We start from the raw sequence: 17416 nt of genomic DNA, 5'->3' as shown, positions 1-17416 counted from the left end.
TTAATCAGCTCCAGTCTGTTCATATAGCAACAAAAAGATACATACCCAGCCTAAAGAGCACACAGATACCTTTATCACCCGATTCTTCTTCCTCATCTCAAACCAGCATAATCACTGTGTCTTGACCTTGGGACTGCTCAGGAGGTCCCACACTCCCAGCATGGTTTTTGTCATCTCCTGATCTGGTTCCTCATTCCATGTAATGGATTGGGCTCTGGAGTCATTGTTTGGCCTTCTCCCTTCATCATCCTTAACAGTGGGCAATACACTGTGCCTATGGATTATCAAACAGCACAGCAACTGTGCTGAACAATGAGCTCCAAGAAGTCTTAATTCATCCCAAGCCCATTGCTGCTCCTGGGCCTTATTCTAGTGCACCTTTGGGTCCCATCTTTTTCTCTTTCTGGCAAGGTTTGTTGGACATTAGGACATACACAAGGGTGTTCCAAGTCAGAGTTTGGCTGCAACCGTACCTCCTAGGCACCAGTGCACAGACTTCTGCTTTTGGCCAGCAGACAGCACGCTCATAGAAAATCTTCTGAAAATACCCTCGCTGTTAAAGGAGTTGAACATAGAACAATGGAGTTGGTGATGCTTGTAAAATGATATGGAAACGAGTTCTATGGTCTGTGCAAAGCTCTTTGTACAGGTAAAGCTCTTCCAGTAGCACCTAACTAGACAGTGATCAGACTCAAATGCCATTAGGATAATACCAACTCTTACCATCAACCATGGCAATGCATCAGTGAAGACTGGCACCGTGGAGGACCCCAGGATGGTTAGCCTTGCTCAGAATAACGCAATTCTAAATAATGGTGCAAATGCCTGTCTACCTTAGCAGCTATTGTGTGTGCAAATAGATTATGTGTTACAGGTGTGCTATGGAACCAAATGATGGCTCACAAGTCAAATTTTATTTGTGTAGACTCACCCAGAGTGTTTGTTTACTTTTAGAGCCCAGTGGACAGGTGCATCCACTTACACATGCATTTGTCGGATGATGCAAGGGGAGGAAGTGTAATGAGAGAGAGGTATGGAGCAGTTCTGAGCAAGGAGTCACTTTAGCTAAAGTACTCATTAGTTGTCTGTTCTATTTTGTGTAAGTGTGCTTAGCCTATAATTTTTGGCTAAGCACACTTCATAAACTGTAAAAATAAAACAAACAGCAGGAGGTCTGGTATACCAGAAGGAAGAGGGAAAGAGACAGTTTCTCTGCAGTACATTGACAGAGGGAGATGAAAAAATAAAAGGATAAAGTAGCGCCATTCTACCACAGTGAACAAAGTTTCCAAATGCCAAGCAGTTAAAGAGAAAAACAACAATGATGAAAGCTCTGTTGTGAATTACCTATACTTTAGGCAACCCTTTAAAGAGTGTATTCAGCACAGGTACTGCTGTCTCTTCACAGATAATTACTTTTCCAGGGATCAGGATTTCACCCTAAATCTTCTTGTTCATGTGTTCAATGCATATTAACACACAACTGGATAATATTAGTGCCTAACACCCTGGGGTCCTGTTCCAAGACTGGGAATCATAGACACTATGGTAATACAACTAATAAACAATATTAAGAAAACACTGGAGTTTCAGCAAGCTCAGCAATTGCCAGATTTCCAGATGGGAGGCTATGAGCAGCACAGGAAAAGTCTAAACCTATTCTAATTTGTTTGCCAACATTGCTTCGAATTGCTTCCTTTTTTGCACAAGGCACCAAACTAAGCACTTTCCTTTGTCCTCTCCACTGACTGAGGAGATCTTTTTTCCTGTGGGCTTGTCTACATCAGAAAGTTGCAGCGCTGGTGAGGGAGTTACAGCGCTGCAACTTTGAAGGTGTACACATCTGCAGGGCATCACCAGCGCTGCAACTCCCTGTTTGCAGCGCTGGCCGTACTCCCGTTTTGTCTCGGGTGTAGAGGATTCAGCGCTGGTGATCCAGCGCTGGTAATCCAATGTAGACACTTACCAGCGCTTTTCTTGACCTCCGTGGAAGGAGGAAGCCTCTAGTAATCAAGCTGGTCTCCTTTCCCGGTTTGCTCTCTCGTTCCCGGAACCCCGAGCAAGCAGGTCTCCTTCCCTGCGGTTTGCTGGGTGGCTCTGGGAACGCGAGAGCAAACCGCGGCGAAGCGGGTCTCCTTTCCCGGTTTGCTCTCTCGGTCCCGGAACCCCGAGCAAGCAGGTCTCCTTCCCTGCGGTTTGCTGGGTGGCTCCGGGAACGCGAGAGCAAACTGCGGCGAAGCGGGTCTCCTTTCCCGGTTTGCTCTCTCGTTCCCGGAACCCCGAGCAAGCAGGTCTCCTTCCCTGCGGTTTGCTGGGTGGCTCCGGGAACGCGAGAGCAAACCGCGGCGAAGCGGGTCTCCTTTCCCGGTTTGCTCTCTAGTTCCCGGAACCCCGAGCAAGCAAGTCTCCTTCCCTGCGGTTTGCTGGGTGGCTCCGGGAACGCGAGAGCAAACCGCGGCGAAGCTGGTCTCCTTTCCCGGTTTGCTCTCGCGTTCCCGGAACCCCCCTTGAAGCCGCCCAACAGCGCTGCAGTGTGGCCACATCTAACACCACTTGCAGCGCTGGTTGCTGTAAGTGTGGCCACTCTGCAGCGCTGGCCCTATACAGCTGTACTAATACAGCTGTAACAACCAGCGCTGCAAAATTTTAGATGTAGACATGGCCTGTATCTTCTTCCATGTTTCCCCTAACTTCTAAGTTCATCTCCGATCAATGATATAGACTTCAAAAAGAAAATACCACATCTTTCTCTCTGTCTAGTTGTCTCATGTCCTTTCTGATGTTCTCTCCTGGAACTGATACTTTCTACCCAGTGGCCTTTGTAAAAAAGGTAACATTTGGTTTTAAGAAAAATGTGGATTTGCACTCCACACTCCTTTCTTTCTGCCCTGCTATGCAGCTTCCTGAAATATAAACAGATACTGGGGTCAGACCCGGTTATAGGTCACCTTCTCTCTTCTCAGTGTGCAGCCATAACACAGTGCCTTAGGTTAATACTTACAGTTGGAGAATGCTAGGTATGGCATGCAGTCATGCATAATGCACTACCTTTTGGAAGAAACATCCCCCTAGCATTTTTTTGTCCAACAAAAACTATATTACAATATGTTTTTTCTTTACCCTTCAGGTGGTATGGTCAGGTTCCCACAGTTACAAAATTAGATGAGAGAACTCAAAGCGAGAGGAGTGGAGGAAAAAAGTAACATCTGAGTTGGCTTTGACTGGGATAAAACAGACACCACGACCTAAAAGGATTACTTGACCCAAATCCTTTCAGGTTTCCAAACTTATTTACAAATAAACTAGTTTTTCGTATGGAGGGATTTTTATCTACGGATGGTTCTTCAGCTGGTGTAAACCAGGGTAAACTCTATTGACTTTGCACCAGCGGAGGAGCTGGCCTGCAGAGGTTTAGTTTTACCCAGGCTTCCTGGCTGTTGCTAGTTCTTTAATATTATGAAGTATTACTTCAAATATTAAGGGCCAGATACTTCCTGCTGCTACACTGAATAGAGGAGTGAAGGGGCATAAAAACGCCCCTTGAAATATAGGTGAGATGGCGAAGCAATGACACTGCAGCATGTTCTCCTGTGGCTCCAGAGCCCCTCTGTATGAGAATGTCAAAGTCATGGCTGTGAATCTGGCAGGGGTATGCTAGGTCAGCAACAAATTACGGGAAGATGGTATGAAATCTCATTTCAGTTATTGCTAATTTGTGTAATATGAGGCACAAATGGTACCTGCAAAATTAAAAGTGGGCCTAGATCTGAGTGGCTGCACCACCAACTACTCAGTTTTCAACCATACATAAAGATGGTCGTGTAGTTAAAGGCATTGCACAAGTACTCAGGAAATCTGTGTTCTCTTCTTGGCTTTGTAATAGATTTCCTGTGTGATCTGGGGAAATCACATGCTGGGCTATTTGTAGAAGATGGGAAAGGCTATTACAGGATTCTCAGGAAAAAAAAAAGAAAAAAAAAAGAGACTTTTAAGAGCAGAATATGGGTGGTACTCGTACTTTTAAAATACTGTCACTCTTCTCCCTCCAAACTGGGTAGGCACTCAGTCTAATCCTGAGTTCTCAGTCACTGGGATTTTCAAAATGCATTGTCTAGTGGAATAGTTTCTGTGCACTACCACTCTGCCAACTTCAGAACTGCCACTCCCTACCCCCTAACCACTTCTCTCCTGAATCACCTGTGATATAGTAAGGCATTACAAAAAGCACATCTGTCTGTGGAGAGAGAGAAAAGGCCCACAAGTAGGAAATGAGGGAGAGGAGGTAAATGGTTCCAATAATTTATATAACATAACACACTTACAGCAGCTTTCTGTCCTGACATGTTGCAAAAGGAATATGAAAACAGGAAGTTTCCTAAATACACAAGATCCTAAGCAATACCTTTGTATGTCACGACACTTCAGAGACTGCTCGTGTTGGGACAACCAGTTTCAGCCACCATGCTAAGTGCACAGCTCAGTCTCTCTGTCTGAGTCCTAGTATGTCTGTAAAAGCTGGTACAACTTGGAGGCTGTCACCTTCCTGTGGGCACAGAGACCCAGGCAGGCAAATATCAGGAAACCACATAAACAGAACATATACCTGCAAGTCCCAGAGGCCACACATGAGTACTATACTCCTGGGGGAATTTTGCATGACTACACTTGCACAGATTTCTTTGCTTCCCTGCAGAAAAATGACTTTCTGAAGTGAAAGAAAGGTAAGCTGCAAGAGCAGTCATGCGCCCCTCCCCAGCAATGCAGGCATGTTGTTTTGAGCACCTGGAGCAGCTAGTGGAGAGGTAAATCACTGGTGGGGGTGGGGATGGGGATGGCAGGGCTGAGAATGCCCTGTCTGGTGGCTCCTACCCTGTGCCAGGCTCAGCTGCTAGTCCCAGCTGGGGCAGACGGGGCCAGGTCAGACGCACTCCCAGCAACCTCCCTGGTTTCACCGGAGAGCTCTGCACACACACCTTCCACCTCCATCATTCCTCAGCCATGAGGGGAAGGGTCACGGTATGGGGGAGTTGCTCCCCCATGCATCCGGATGCCCCCTCCACACCGAGCTCCTCACACCTGAACCCCCACCCCACTGAGCCTCACCTCTTGCTGTCGGACCCCCCCATTAAACTCCATCCCTCTTCACCCAGACCAGCACTCCAACCCCCACCCTGATGAGCCCTCTGCACCCAGACCCCCAACCAGCAGCATCTGGACCCCCATTCACCATGCCCCACTCTCCCAGCACCCCTACCCCCCTACTAATCTCCCACACCCAGACCATCCTGCTGAGCCTCAAACACCTTCACACACCCCAAGTCCCCCTGCCCCTGCACATTGAACACCCCCCCAATGCAACCAGATACTCCCATCCCGCACCCAGACCCCCCACTGAGGCACACACACAGATTGCCTCACACAGAACCCTCATCCCACACCAAGATCCCCCACACACACTTGGATCTACCAGGCTGAGCCTGCCTATCCACACCTGGTGAACTTGGCATGGAAGGGTAGGGCCCCAGGGCATTTCTGGGGCAGGCCTGGCTCTTGCACTGTGTCAGGATTGGGTGAAGAACCACCACTGAGCCCCTGTCCCAGGAGGAGCAGGGGTGGCTGCAGGGTGATCTCCCACCTCTGTGCAGCCAGTGGTCTGCACTTCCAACAGCTATGCTGAAGCCTCCACATTTATTTATTGACAATAGAATTTGCAGAATTTTAAAATATTTTGCACACTTGGGGGGGGGCACAGAATTCCCTCAGTTGTAGTACTAGGTGTAATTACCACCTGCGTGGTTTCTACGGACTGTTTCAAAATAGTTAAATCAGAGAAGACCAAGAATTAACTAACACCTCAGAGTGAACTGTGACTGAGGTACTTCCCAAAAATCCCAAGGCCTCCCATCACCACCCTTCATTCTGTGACTCACATTGGAAGCATATACTCCAAGAATACTAATTTTGATCACAAACATGTAGTGTAAAGCTTATCTGATGGACACAATTGCAGGGAAGTTTTAAGTTCTTTTTCTCATGGAACAACTCAGAAATTTGGAAAAAACAGCTATGAACTGAAGGTACGCAAAATCTCAATGGCCAGTCAGGTGCTGGATGTAGCAAGCTGTGCCCATACTGTGTTTTCTCACTGGTAGTATGAGAATTAACAAGCATGGAAGCCTTCTGTGCCCTGGCACTGCACCTTCTAAATACTGTTTCAAAGAGATATACTCTACAGTGGTCAAAAACAAACAGGTTAGCAATGGATATACATATACCCCCCGATACCTCAGTCAGCATCAGAACAACAAGAAGGGCCACATCCTGCCCCTACTTGTTTTCCCCTCCATTTAGCTTGAAGGAAACACAGTTTTCACATGAGAAAGACCTTGCTCTTGCTGCCTGGTTTCAGGTTATCATATTTTACCAGAAACAAACAGCCCTAGGGAGTGTTCAGTGTGATAAAAGTGTTTGAAGTGAAGAGAAAATTTGTATGGATGTAGATATTAAAGATATTCTCTTGATCATTGTGAGTGCTAGAAGCATTTTGTCCAGTATTTCAGGATAAACTAAACTAATTCCAAATGTTTGTTCAAACCAGCAATGGAGCTCTGCATAGACTATGTATGCCATTCAGAATCCTACTGATCTCTAGTTTCCTTCTACTTGAAACAAAAGGTCTCTGATCTTGGTGTATTTACCCCAGAGAAGTTATTGTACAAAAAAAATTAAGATTTTCTTGTAGAGACTGCAAAAATTGGAAAAAAAATTAGCAATTATGGTCACATAATTTGCCTGCTCAATTAATGTCATGGTAAAACTATTGACTCCAGTGAAGCTCCCGTGAGGGTACTGAAGTGTTTTGGGATCCTTCAGAACAAGGTGTTACATGCAATAAGGACCTGACTCCACTGTAATCTATAGAGTTTTGTATCAACCTCAATGGAAGAAGGATCTGTTCCCCCCCCGAATCAAGTCATACTTTCCAGATGAAGTTTCCTGACAGAGTTTTATGAACGGGTATTTATCCTGTCTGGCAGTGAAGGCAAGGAAATGTATAATCAATTAAAGTGAATCTGAATTACTTCCTGCAGTTGTACAACTCCAGATACAGTATGTCTAGAACAAGTTCTTCTGGCACTTGCTTAAAATTCTGTGGTGGAACACAATATTCTGCACCCCTCAGTTGAAATAACTTCATGGTAACAATTACGGAGGACATTTATACAGATACTGGAATTAAAAATTATGTTGAATCTTAGGCTGAGAATCTTATCTGTTTTTACTAACTCATTTCCACCAATTTTCATGGGCTTCTTATTGCAGATTTTGTTGAAGAAAATGTGGGGTCCTTGATATCCTGCAGTTACTTTGGCTGATGAAAGTTTACATTACCAGTGTGGTGCTACTAGATCACAAAGACTCAAAACAGAGAAACGACACATAATAAAGTAGATTTAAAAACCATCAACACAATGCATTTTTCTCATTTATTCCAATTTTCTGCAGGAAGTAAACACTGAAAGATTTAAAAAACTTCACTCTGCAGTATGTACAGGTTTGTGACATCACATGAAGAAATTAATTTCTAATAAAAAATGAGACCAGTTATATTACTGAAAACACATCACAACAAACTTGGTTGCGGTAAACCCCAGAATTCTTATGTATGGCAATGAGAACTGTCATTCCATTGTTTAACAATGGTGAAATACTCCTGGTACAATATTTCAATTATTTAAAAATGGGAGTTCAAAACGTGTATGACTGATTACAAGTGTGTATTCTTTATCTTTAAAAGTAGTTTTGAGGTTTTTTTCAAGACCCTTTTGATTTGAAGCACATTCTTTCACAAAGCTAAAATATCACAGCAGAAGTCATGTCCAAAAATGGAATACTGTTGTGTGTTTTGATGAATTGACCTGACTTTAAGACATTTTTGCCAATGCACAGGGTCCCCCATGCACTTTTCATGCAGCAGGTAATCACAACTTTAAATAAAAGGTATTTTCTATACATTCTTCCAGACTTGCAACTGTATACTTACATGCAAAATTTTTAAACCTATGTGATCATATTTACACTTATACATGGAATATACATAACCAAAAACAAGATTAAAAGGTTTTTTCCTTTCCATTAGAACAATACAAAATATGTATTTTTCATTAAGGAAACCACTATTTACATCACCTTTTAAAAACCAATTTCAACATATTATAGTTTAACAAGTCAATTATTTACATATATAATATATATAATATATACTTACCAGTTTACCTCCTCTGTAAGATGCTGCAGAGAACAAACTGGTACATTTCACAGACGTCAATGAGAGCTCTAATACTCTTTTACTGACAACATTTAGCAGGGAAATTTTAAATCATTCATATGTTTATTTTAAAAAAAAATGTAAATTAAACATTTTAAAATGTTATAAACAATAGATGGCTAAAACAAGAGACAAATAGGCTGAATTCCATTTCAATCTTCTGATGTTCATAAACTGCTCTACCTGAAATGATGGTTTAGTCATATCAGTGGAAGCCTTCCTAACCTTTATTCTTTCTGTGGTCACATGCACCTCAGCGGTTTATACTTCTAAAACGGAGGCAGAAGAGAAACCAGAAACAGCAATTTTTCCCTCAGTCCCCCAGACCTTATTTCCCATTGAAACTTTGGTGCAATTCTTGGCTCCACCCCAGCTATCAGGAATATTCTGCACTCCTCTGTAGCTGAAGTGCAAGCCTCTCTTCCTCCATGATGCTTAGGGTGACCAGATATCCTGACTTTATAGGGACAGTCCCGATTTTGGGGGCTTTTTCTTATATAGCCACCTATTACCCCCCACCCTGTCTGATTTTTAACACTTGCTATCTGGTCACCTTAATGCTGCTGCAAACCTGGAGTTTGTGAGTCAGGCCTCACAGCAATATTCACCAAACCTGCATCCCTCTCCTAGCTTATTATTCTCATCCACAGTATGATAATTTAAGCTCCTTCCATGCAGGTCTAAAAAAAAATAAAGGTCTACTTGCAACCCCAACCACTTCCTCTTACAGGGTGTATTGTCTTTTGTCCCCCACTCCCACAACTGGGAACCCTCATTGAGGAGTGGTAGTGGAGAAAACCACCAATTGCGTACGTCCTGGAAGAAAGGGTCTCCTGAATCATGGGGCTGAGGATTTGCTAAGGATAGAGCTGTGAGAAAGTGCAGAAACACAGGGCCTCTGTATGGATGATCTTAGTCTATCACTGATCCTTCAGAATCCATGTGGATTCCAGAACCTGGGGACTTGCTGCAACTAGGGAGCCAGTCCCACTGACTATTTTGCTGGTGAAGCAAACCCTGCCTCTGCATGCTGTTTGATGGAACAATTGGGAAGAGAAACCCATAAGGAGAATTTTGGTGATCTCCTCCCCCATAACTCCTAGGTGACAGCTAACAGAGAGGGCCATCGGGCCTTTTAGATTCAGCTTAACCTTTCTAATTGGTTTCAGCTTGTCAATATGGATAGGGGCAAACCAGGCTTTAATTCTCTTTGCTAGACAAGAATCGCATTGGTATTGGGGAAGCTAATGTAGACAATAGCTCTGCCCCATCCACCAGTGGCTAACCAAACAGTATTAAGTAACCAGTTTAACAGGAACTGCATGCCAGAAGAGTGCCCTCACCTCTTTTCCAGGGTCATACTGATCATCGTTGCAAATTCTGCCATGGGTGAGATTTTTCTATCAATGTGTTCTAAAATTATATTATCCTGTATTTTAATTTACTGACGTCTGAGAGTTTTAATTTTCTTTCATTAACCTCATCTAAAAGGAAAGCTAAATTGTTAACGGTTAAAAACAGTTAACATTTTAACTTAAATGTCACATAAACTTAAAAAAACAATTTTAAAAAGTATATATTATAAATAACGATAGACTACCATAGAATAAATACAAGGGTAAGCATCCACTAAGGGATTCTGTGTCACTTCTTGCTAGGGTTAGAAAACAGCATAGTCTGATGTTCCCCCATTTTTCATCAGAATTTTGTTATGATAGAAGTTTTCCAATCACATCTACTTCACGCACATTCAAGCTGCCTCCTACTGTATATGAAGTAAGCCGTGCCCCTCAAGTAAACTACAGCCTTGTATTTATTCTAGGGACCATCTATCATTCTATATTTCATAGCTATATACATGTAATTTCAAGAAAAATAATCACTTAAGACTTTAAGAGACACATTTCATGGATGGAACAAATGCCATCTTTTTCTAATATTTATGCCAGGCTGATTCATAAAAAGATTCAACTCCAATGGCAATAATCTAAAATATAGTTTACCTTGTTAACAATTAATTTCTATGACATATTTTTATTTGTCAGCAGGCCACTTATTATCATTGCTAACTATTAAAGACAAACACAAAACAAACTTTTTTTTGTAATTTACTGCATAGCTGAAGTCAGGCTACGGATAATGGAATTTAAAACAATATTAGACTCATGTGAAAGTTTTAAAATGCATATCTCCTTCCTACAGCTCAATAATATATTAAGCTTTCCCCAGACAACACAAAAATGCATCTTTCATTCCCTCTGTAATGCTCTATACCTTGTGGGATGTTTTGTATAGGACACTGTCAAATATGTGTGCTCCCTAACACACTACAACTTTCATTATCTTGATATTATCAGGATTTGTTCATAACATAGGGAATTTTCAATGAAATAAGTAGCTATTGAGAACACAATCCAGTATTGGATACATAAGGTTCAGCAGTACTTATGGTTATTAATACAGTTACTTTTGTTTTGCAGGAGTGGGGGGAGATAATTCTTCGCATTTTTCCATGAAAGTTTGATGCTTCTTGGGGTTCAGGCTGGCCACTAGGAAAGCGTGTACTGCTCAGCTTTCCCCCCCACAACAACACTTTCAACGTGTCTCAGCTTTGACCTTCAACTCCGAGGCTGATTTTGAAAAAATGCTGCCAATATTATAAAATGTTGGGTGGAGGCAGCGGAACAGAGGAGACAGGTCATTTCTGAGATGATCTCCACAATCCACTATGGAACAGACCAAAACCACCAATTTTATTTTCACATACAGTGACACCTAACAAATTGTTCTGAATCTAGGTTTTCAGAGATGAAAGGCCAGTATATTAACCACAGATCAGCTGCTCACAGAGTAATAAATATTTGCAGAATATGCATTAGGCTCTACTTACAGGAAGACCCACCAGGTTTTTCAAGATCTCACAATTTCCACTGCAATATAGAATATGTATTATGTAAACACAGTAACTGTTCTTTTAACAGGAAGCAACATGGTTCTGAAAAAAAACATTTTGCTTATGTGTTTCACAAACTGGAATCAATGGCAGTTTTCTGGCCACAGAGGACAGGTCTGTTTATCTCAAAAAATTCTAAGATGTCTTTTTTACCTTCCCTTTATATGTCTGCATTTAAACTGCTAGTGGCACAACTGCATTGTAGACACTTCCTACACTGATGGTAGTTAATCCAACTCTGTGAGAGGTGGTACCTAAGTTGATGGAAGAATTCTTCCGCTGACTTAGCCCTGTCTACACTGGAGGTTAGATCATCTTAACTATGTTGCTCAAAGAATGTGGATTTTTCACACCCTTGAGAGACATAGGTGGGTCAACTTAATATTTAATGTAGACCTGGCTTAAGACAGCAGAAGCAACATGTAAAAGTGGACAAAAAGACATCACTTTTTTTGGTTTTGTTTACAGCGTAGATTAAAATCTACTTTTTATATAAAATGCTAGGAAAACTAGAAAACAATCTTTAATTATAACCTCTATTTTATATGAATACTACTCAGGGTTCTGCAGAATGCTCTAGTCAAGAAGAACTTGGAGGGGGAAAAAAAAAGATACTACACAATAATTAGGGGATAACTACAAAAATAATTAAATAATAAAAAACAAATTTTGGAAGCACTAAAAATTACATTTCAGTGCATTTGATTAATTAACACTGACAGACTACCAAATGTGATGCTCTACTACCCTGAACAGACTGTTCCATCTCTTTAAAAAAAAGAAAAAGAAAAAAGAAAAAAACACACCTTTACATTTCACAAAATGTATTAAACAACTACCAAAGATTTCATTGTCTCTATGCTCAAACTGCCAAAAAAGGAAATATACTATGTACGTGGAAAGAATGAAATGCAGCAGAATGCATTACCACCGCCTTGCTCTATGCTTACTTTATTTTATACCTAAATACCTGTAGTTCCAAATAAGACTTCTGTCACAGACTATTCATAACTTACTTTGATGCATACAGAATTGTGTCTTGTACAGCTTACAGCTCTCAGTTTCCTTGTGACTATCTACTGTAAAGCAAACATATCTACATGTTTTTAAATATCACCAGAAAAACAAAGTTTCTCAAATGAAAATATGATTCAATAAAGACCATGCTTTTCTCAAATCATGCTCAATTTATACAGTATTCCAGTTCATACTTCTTTTTCTTTTTTAAACACAGAGATTCAAACCCACTGACTGTAAACTCATTGTGTTGGCGTTATATTTTTCACTCTGGTTCTCTTTTGATTGTTAGCACTTTTTCCAAGAGTCCATACCCTTCTCCATTCACATTGTGTTGATGGGAGCTCTTATTCCCCATATGGCTATTGTAAGGGCTTCTTAAATTATGAAAAGGAATTTTAGGTTCTGTCTCACGTAATAACTCCTCCTTTACTGTAACAGGAGTTGAATTTTCCATAAATGAAGGTTCACTCCAAATGTCCTTATGTGCTTCTTGGCTACTAATGGAATTGCTTCCTTTCTGTAACATGTAATACAATATTGGATTGGATTTGGTTAGTCGTGGGGAGTCTTTTTCATATTCACCCTTGTCCATTCCTGTAATAACCCATCTGATGGGGCCTTTTTCACTAGGTATGGGGCAAACACTAAATTGGTCAGATTCAGGTCTAGATACTGTACATCCCAAATGTTCAGAGAAGGGGGAACTAGCAGGACTCTTCACTGCTACTGGATACTGAAATGTCCTGTGATCCACACAACTGTTTGGTTGCACAGGATTTCCCATTGCATTTATTGAAGAAACGCTAAATTCGGGTTTATTATTTGCTACATTATTTTTGTTTCCTTTCTTCTTGCCCTCAGTTACTGTATTATTCCTATGCTGTGAAAAATCTCTCTCACAGTTTTCTGAGAGGAGCAGTTGTTTCAACACATTAAAGCCTTTACTATCTCTAGACCAACTCCTATTTTCACTGTCATTATTTGAACCATGACCAGCAGCATATTTAAATTCAAGATCACTTCTGTTGAAGTTCAGTTCTTGCTGGTTAAGCAAAGGCCGACACAATGTCTCTACAGGAGATATGTGATTGTTTGAAGCATCAGACACATTACTTTTTACCTTTTTTAATGGGCTTTCTGAAGGCTCAGTATGAAATTTCCTCTTCTTAGGAATGATGCAAAGGCTCTTTGAGTCTAGAAGTGTCAGTTCACTATTTCTGTGACTTCTGTCCAGATCATCCACGGGGTAACTATCTTGATTCTGTCTCAGCAACCGACTTAACAAGCCATTTTTTGAAAAAGAAAAATCTTCAGGTGAAGGAGGCTCAGGTTTCAAGTCCTCAGATGCTGGAGAGGCACATGTGTTTCTCTGCACTGAATGAGTTGTTCCATGAAATTTGTTACCCTTACTCTCTCTTACTGGCTGTGCATTTGGATTATGAGGAGCATTTGATTCTTCACAAGGTTCAGTTTTTATTTTCACTGTCAATATTTGCTCACTCAAAGCCCTATCCATCTGCTCTTGTGAGCTTTCATCTTTTAAAAGCATCCTCTCCTTCTTTTCACTTTTACCTTTATTGGGGGTTCCCAGAAGCAACTGAAGGACAGTGCGTCTTTCAAGGAGATTTTCTATTTCTGAACTGGGAAGTTCTTGTTCAATGGGTGTAGACTGACAACTGAATATTTTGTTATTCTCTTCAAATTTACGTGATACATTTGTGAGTAAAGGACTATTCAATCTGTCAATCAACCCTACAGATTGATCTGTATTTACTGTTAGCAGCTGTTTGCTGGTTCTTTGCTCTTCACCTGACATGGAAGTCTGCATTCCACACTGAGCTAAGTTCTGCAACAGCTTGCTGGCACTGAAAGCTGCAGAATTTTGTGCACTTTCATTTCTGTTCAGTTTAGTTCCTTGAAATTCTTTATTTTTTGTAAGATCTATCAAATGTTTAGATGCTGGATTCATTAACCTCTCTGGCTGGATGCTGCAAGCATATGGTGGTGAATTACGTTTGACTGCTAGAGAAGATTGGTGGGAGAGATTTATAGGAGAGTCTGCTTTTGTAGAAAGAAGCAAAGGTGGAGTGCTCAATGGAGTTATTCGATTTGCACTGGGGCTTTCTGTCACAGGAGTCCTCTTACCAGTTTGTACAGTAAATTTTGCCACATCAGCTGTACTGTGTGGTCCCTGAGGGTCTGTATCTTTATCTTTGTTATCTTCACTCTTATGCCCAAGTAATAACTGAAGCAGTGTTACCTTCTGATGTGGATTCAGTTTAGAACCTTTAGGAGTGTCTTTATCTTCTTTATTCTCCATACTGTTCTCTAGACATGGAATTTTTGGATCCCAATTATGAAACAATGGCTGAGTCAGATTATCTAGAGAAGCAGGCTGTCCAGAATCTTGTTTGTCTGTCCTCTGTTTGAAAGATAAATCTATAGGAAGACAGTTAGAATGGGAGCTTTCATCATCGCTGCTGTCATCTTCTGTAAAACTACGATTGTTGTCTGAATACTCATCCACAGTAGTTGGTGTGCTACTGTCCTCAGAAATACCCGCTCTCTCATTCTGCTCATGCCCTTTTGTTTGTTTAGTTGCATTCTGACTTTTAAGAAGATGTAAAAGCAAACTGTTGCTGGGAGATGGTTTTAAATTGTTTCTTTCCAATGTATTTCTGTATCCTAAATTTTTGGGAGGAGAATGAACAATTCCAATGGGGCTCTGAAATGGTGCCATATTGCTCTTGTTAGTTACTGTTTTGGTTGATGATCTCATTTGACCATTAAGATGGCTTGGTATTCCTTTTGACAGACTGAAATGGCCAAGGTCTTTCTGGGCATTTTCTTGTAATCTGGCCATGGCAGCAAGTCTCTCACTTGCTATCTGATTTGCATTTTGTGCTTTTAAAGCATGTTCCCTGGAATACTGCTGCAAATGAGCTTCGCTTGAAAGAAGTAAAGCTAGCTGACTACACACTACGCTGGGTTTAGGCGAAGCAGTAGGACTAGATCTTTTCTCTACCATGCTTGCAACTGCTTGTAATCTTGCAGCACATGAGAGAGGGTCATTCATCACCTTGGGTCCATTCTGCCCTGTATGTGGAGATTCTATAAACCTCTCTTTAGGCAGGTTCGTTGTTACATCAGGCAGAGTGGTGTCAAGCTTTTGATCTTTTGCTTTTCTTTTCTTCAGCAGAGTCTTCAAGCGACTAGTTGCAACACCATAGCACCTTACATCTTTCTCCACTTGTAAAGAATCCTGGCTGAGGGAATACCCTTGATCCTTGAGGCTCTGCCTAATCTGTTGTGACAGAGCAACACTCTGCAGCCTAGAGCTGAATGACTGAAGCAAAGAGGCAAGTAATGTGCTATCCTGTTTGCCTTTAGGCACATTTTCAACCATGCCAGCTAACAAAGCTTCTTTTTTTCCATTCAAATCCACAATGGAATCAGACAACCGCCTTCTCTTTGCTGCATTCCAGTCTTCAGAAGACTGCAATAGTCTTGCTTTTTTGAGATGCAACATGCCAGATCCCTGATGTGTGTGTGTGTTAACAACTGGACCATTACTTTGACAGTTGGGAAATATATTTCCAGAAATCTTAAAGTTTTGATCCTCTCCACTATGCCCAATAGGCTTTTTGTCAACTACAGTACCTGAGCCTCCCGCTGCTTGATGCATCAGTAATCCCTCTAGGTAAGTTAGAACAACAGAATCCTGGTGCATCTCAGAGCCAAGCTCTTCTCCATGAGTCATGTTCAATAAAAATATCCACAAAGGCTCTGCTTCTATTCACTTTAAAGACTAGTTTGGTATGGCTGAATTGAGATGCAAGGTTAATAAATAATAGGTAGAAGTCTATAATTTTTTCACATAATCTGAACTAAAACAAATCTTACGTTCCATGCAGGCTTCTTCCAGCATATATTGCTGATGAGCCAAATTTTCAGTCATATCAGTCTCTGTAGATATATAAAATATATATGGAAGATGTCTAGAAGAATTATTTAGAACATCGTTCCAACGTAATGAAGTTCTACTAAACATTCATCTTCTTCACCTTTGTCCAGCATAGCAGCTTGTTTTTCATCCTTTTTCACCTCCATCGTGCATGTCAAATTCCTAAAGAGAAAAGACAAATAAAAATGGTCTCAGAAAAGATACAAGGGAGAGATCTAGAACATAAGACACACTCAAATGGCACAGGACATACTTTCTTGTAAGTCACATTTCCTAGATCATTGCAGATAACTAGCAATACATATGTAATTAATAGCCAAATTAAAGAAAAACTAAAAAGTATATACGGCCTACATCTAAAATTAATAAAATCACTCAAATTATCTTAGAGAATGAAAATTTAGAGGAAACACAAACCCTCATGTGCCTAGGTATTAGAGGGGGTCATGAATACACCTCTAAGGGTATGGCTACACTTACAGTTTTGCAGCGCTGGTAGTTACAGCTGTGTTAGTACAGCTGTGTAGGGCCAGCGCTGCAGAGTGGCCACACTTACAGCAACCAGCGCTACAGTGTGGCCACATTTACAGCACTTGCAGCGCTGTTGGGAGTGGTGCATTGTGGGCAGCTAACCCACAGAGCACCTCGTCCCATTTTGGCGCTGTGGCTTGTGGGAAGGGGAAGGAAGTGTGCGGGTCTTTCCGCTTCCTGTTCCAACGCCCCGTGGTGCTTTGCTACACATTCCGAGCAGTTTGGCGGCACTGTGATTCTGCAGCGCGATTTCTGCGGTTTTCGTTATAAATGGAGCCTGAGCTGCTGAGGACCTTGCTCATGAACGTTGCCAGCACATCACGCATGGCAGTGGAGCTATTCCTTCAGCTGCAAAGTGAGAGTGACAGTGACAGTGAGGAGTCAGACGATGATATTGAATGACGGTGAAGACACTAAATTGCTTGTGGCAGCAACAGACGTGCTCAGCACCGTGGAACGGCGCCTTTGGGCTTGGGAAACCAGCACTCAGTGGTGGGATCACATCGTCTTGCAATCTTGGGATGACGAGCAGTGGCTGCAGAACTTTCGGATGAGAAAAGCCACTTTCATGGCACTGTGTGCTGAGCTCGCCCCTACCCTGCGGCGCAGGGACACGAGA

General features: G+C 41.6%; 1 protein-coding gene across 2 annotated transcripts in view; it reads right to left on the bottom strand.

Moving 5' to 3' along the window:
- Window positions 1–7473: 7473 nt before the first annotated feature.
- Window positions 7474–17416, bottom strand: part of NRIP1 (nuclear receptor interacting protein 1) — a 106893-nt gene continuing 96950 nt past the window's right edge. For both annotated transcript variants that reach the window (XM_030579955.1, XM_030579964.1), the window contains exon 2: window positions 7474–16428. In XM_030579955.1, the coding sequence (XP_030435815.1) occupies window positions 12565–16062 (3498 nt within the window). In that variant the 5' untranslated portion in view covers window positions 16063–16428 and the 3' untranslated portion in view covers window positions 7474–12564. The remainder of the gene's footprint in view (window positions 16429–17416) is intronic.

Source organism: Gopherus evgoodei, chromosome 1, assembly GCF_007399415.2.
Source record: "Gopherus evgoodei ecotype Sinaloan lineage chromosome 1, rGopEvg1_v1.p, whole genome shotgun sequence".
Classification (NCBI taxonomy): Eukaryota; Metazoa; Chordata; order Testudines; family Testudinidae; genus Gopherus; species Gopherus evgoodei.
This window is presented reverse-complemented; position numbering and strand designations above follow the sequence as displayed.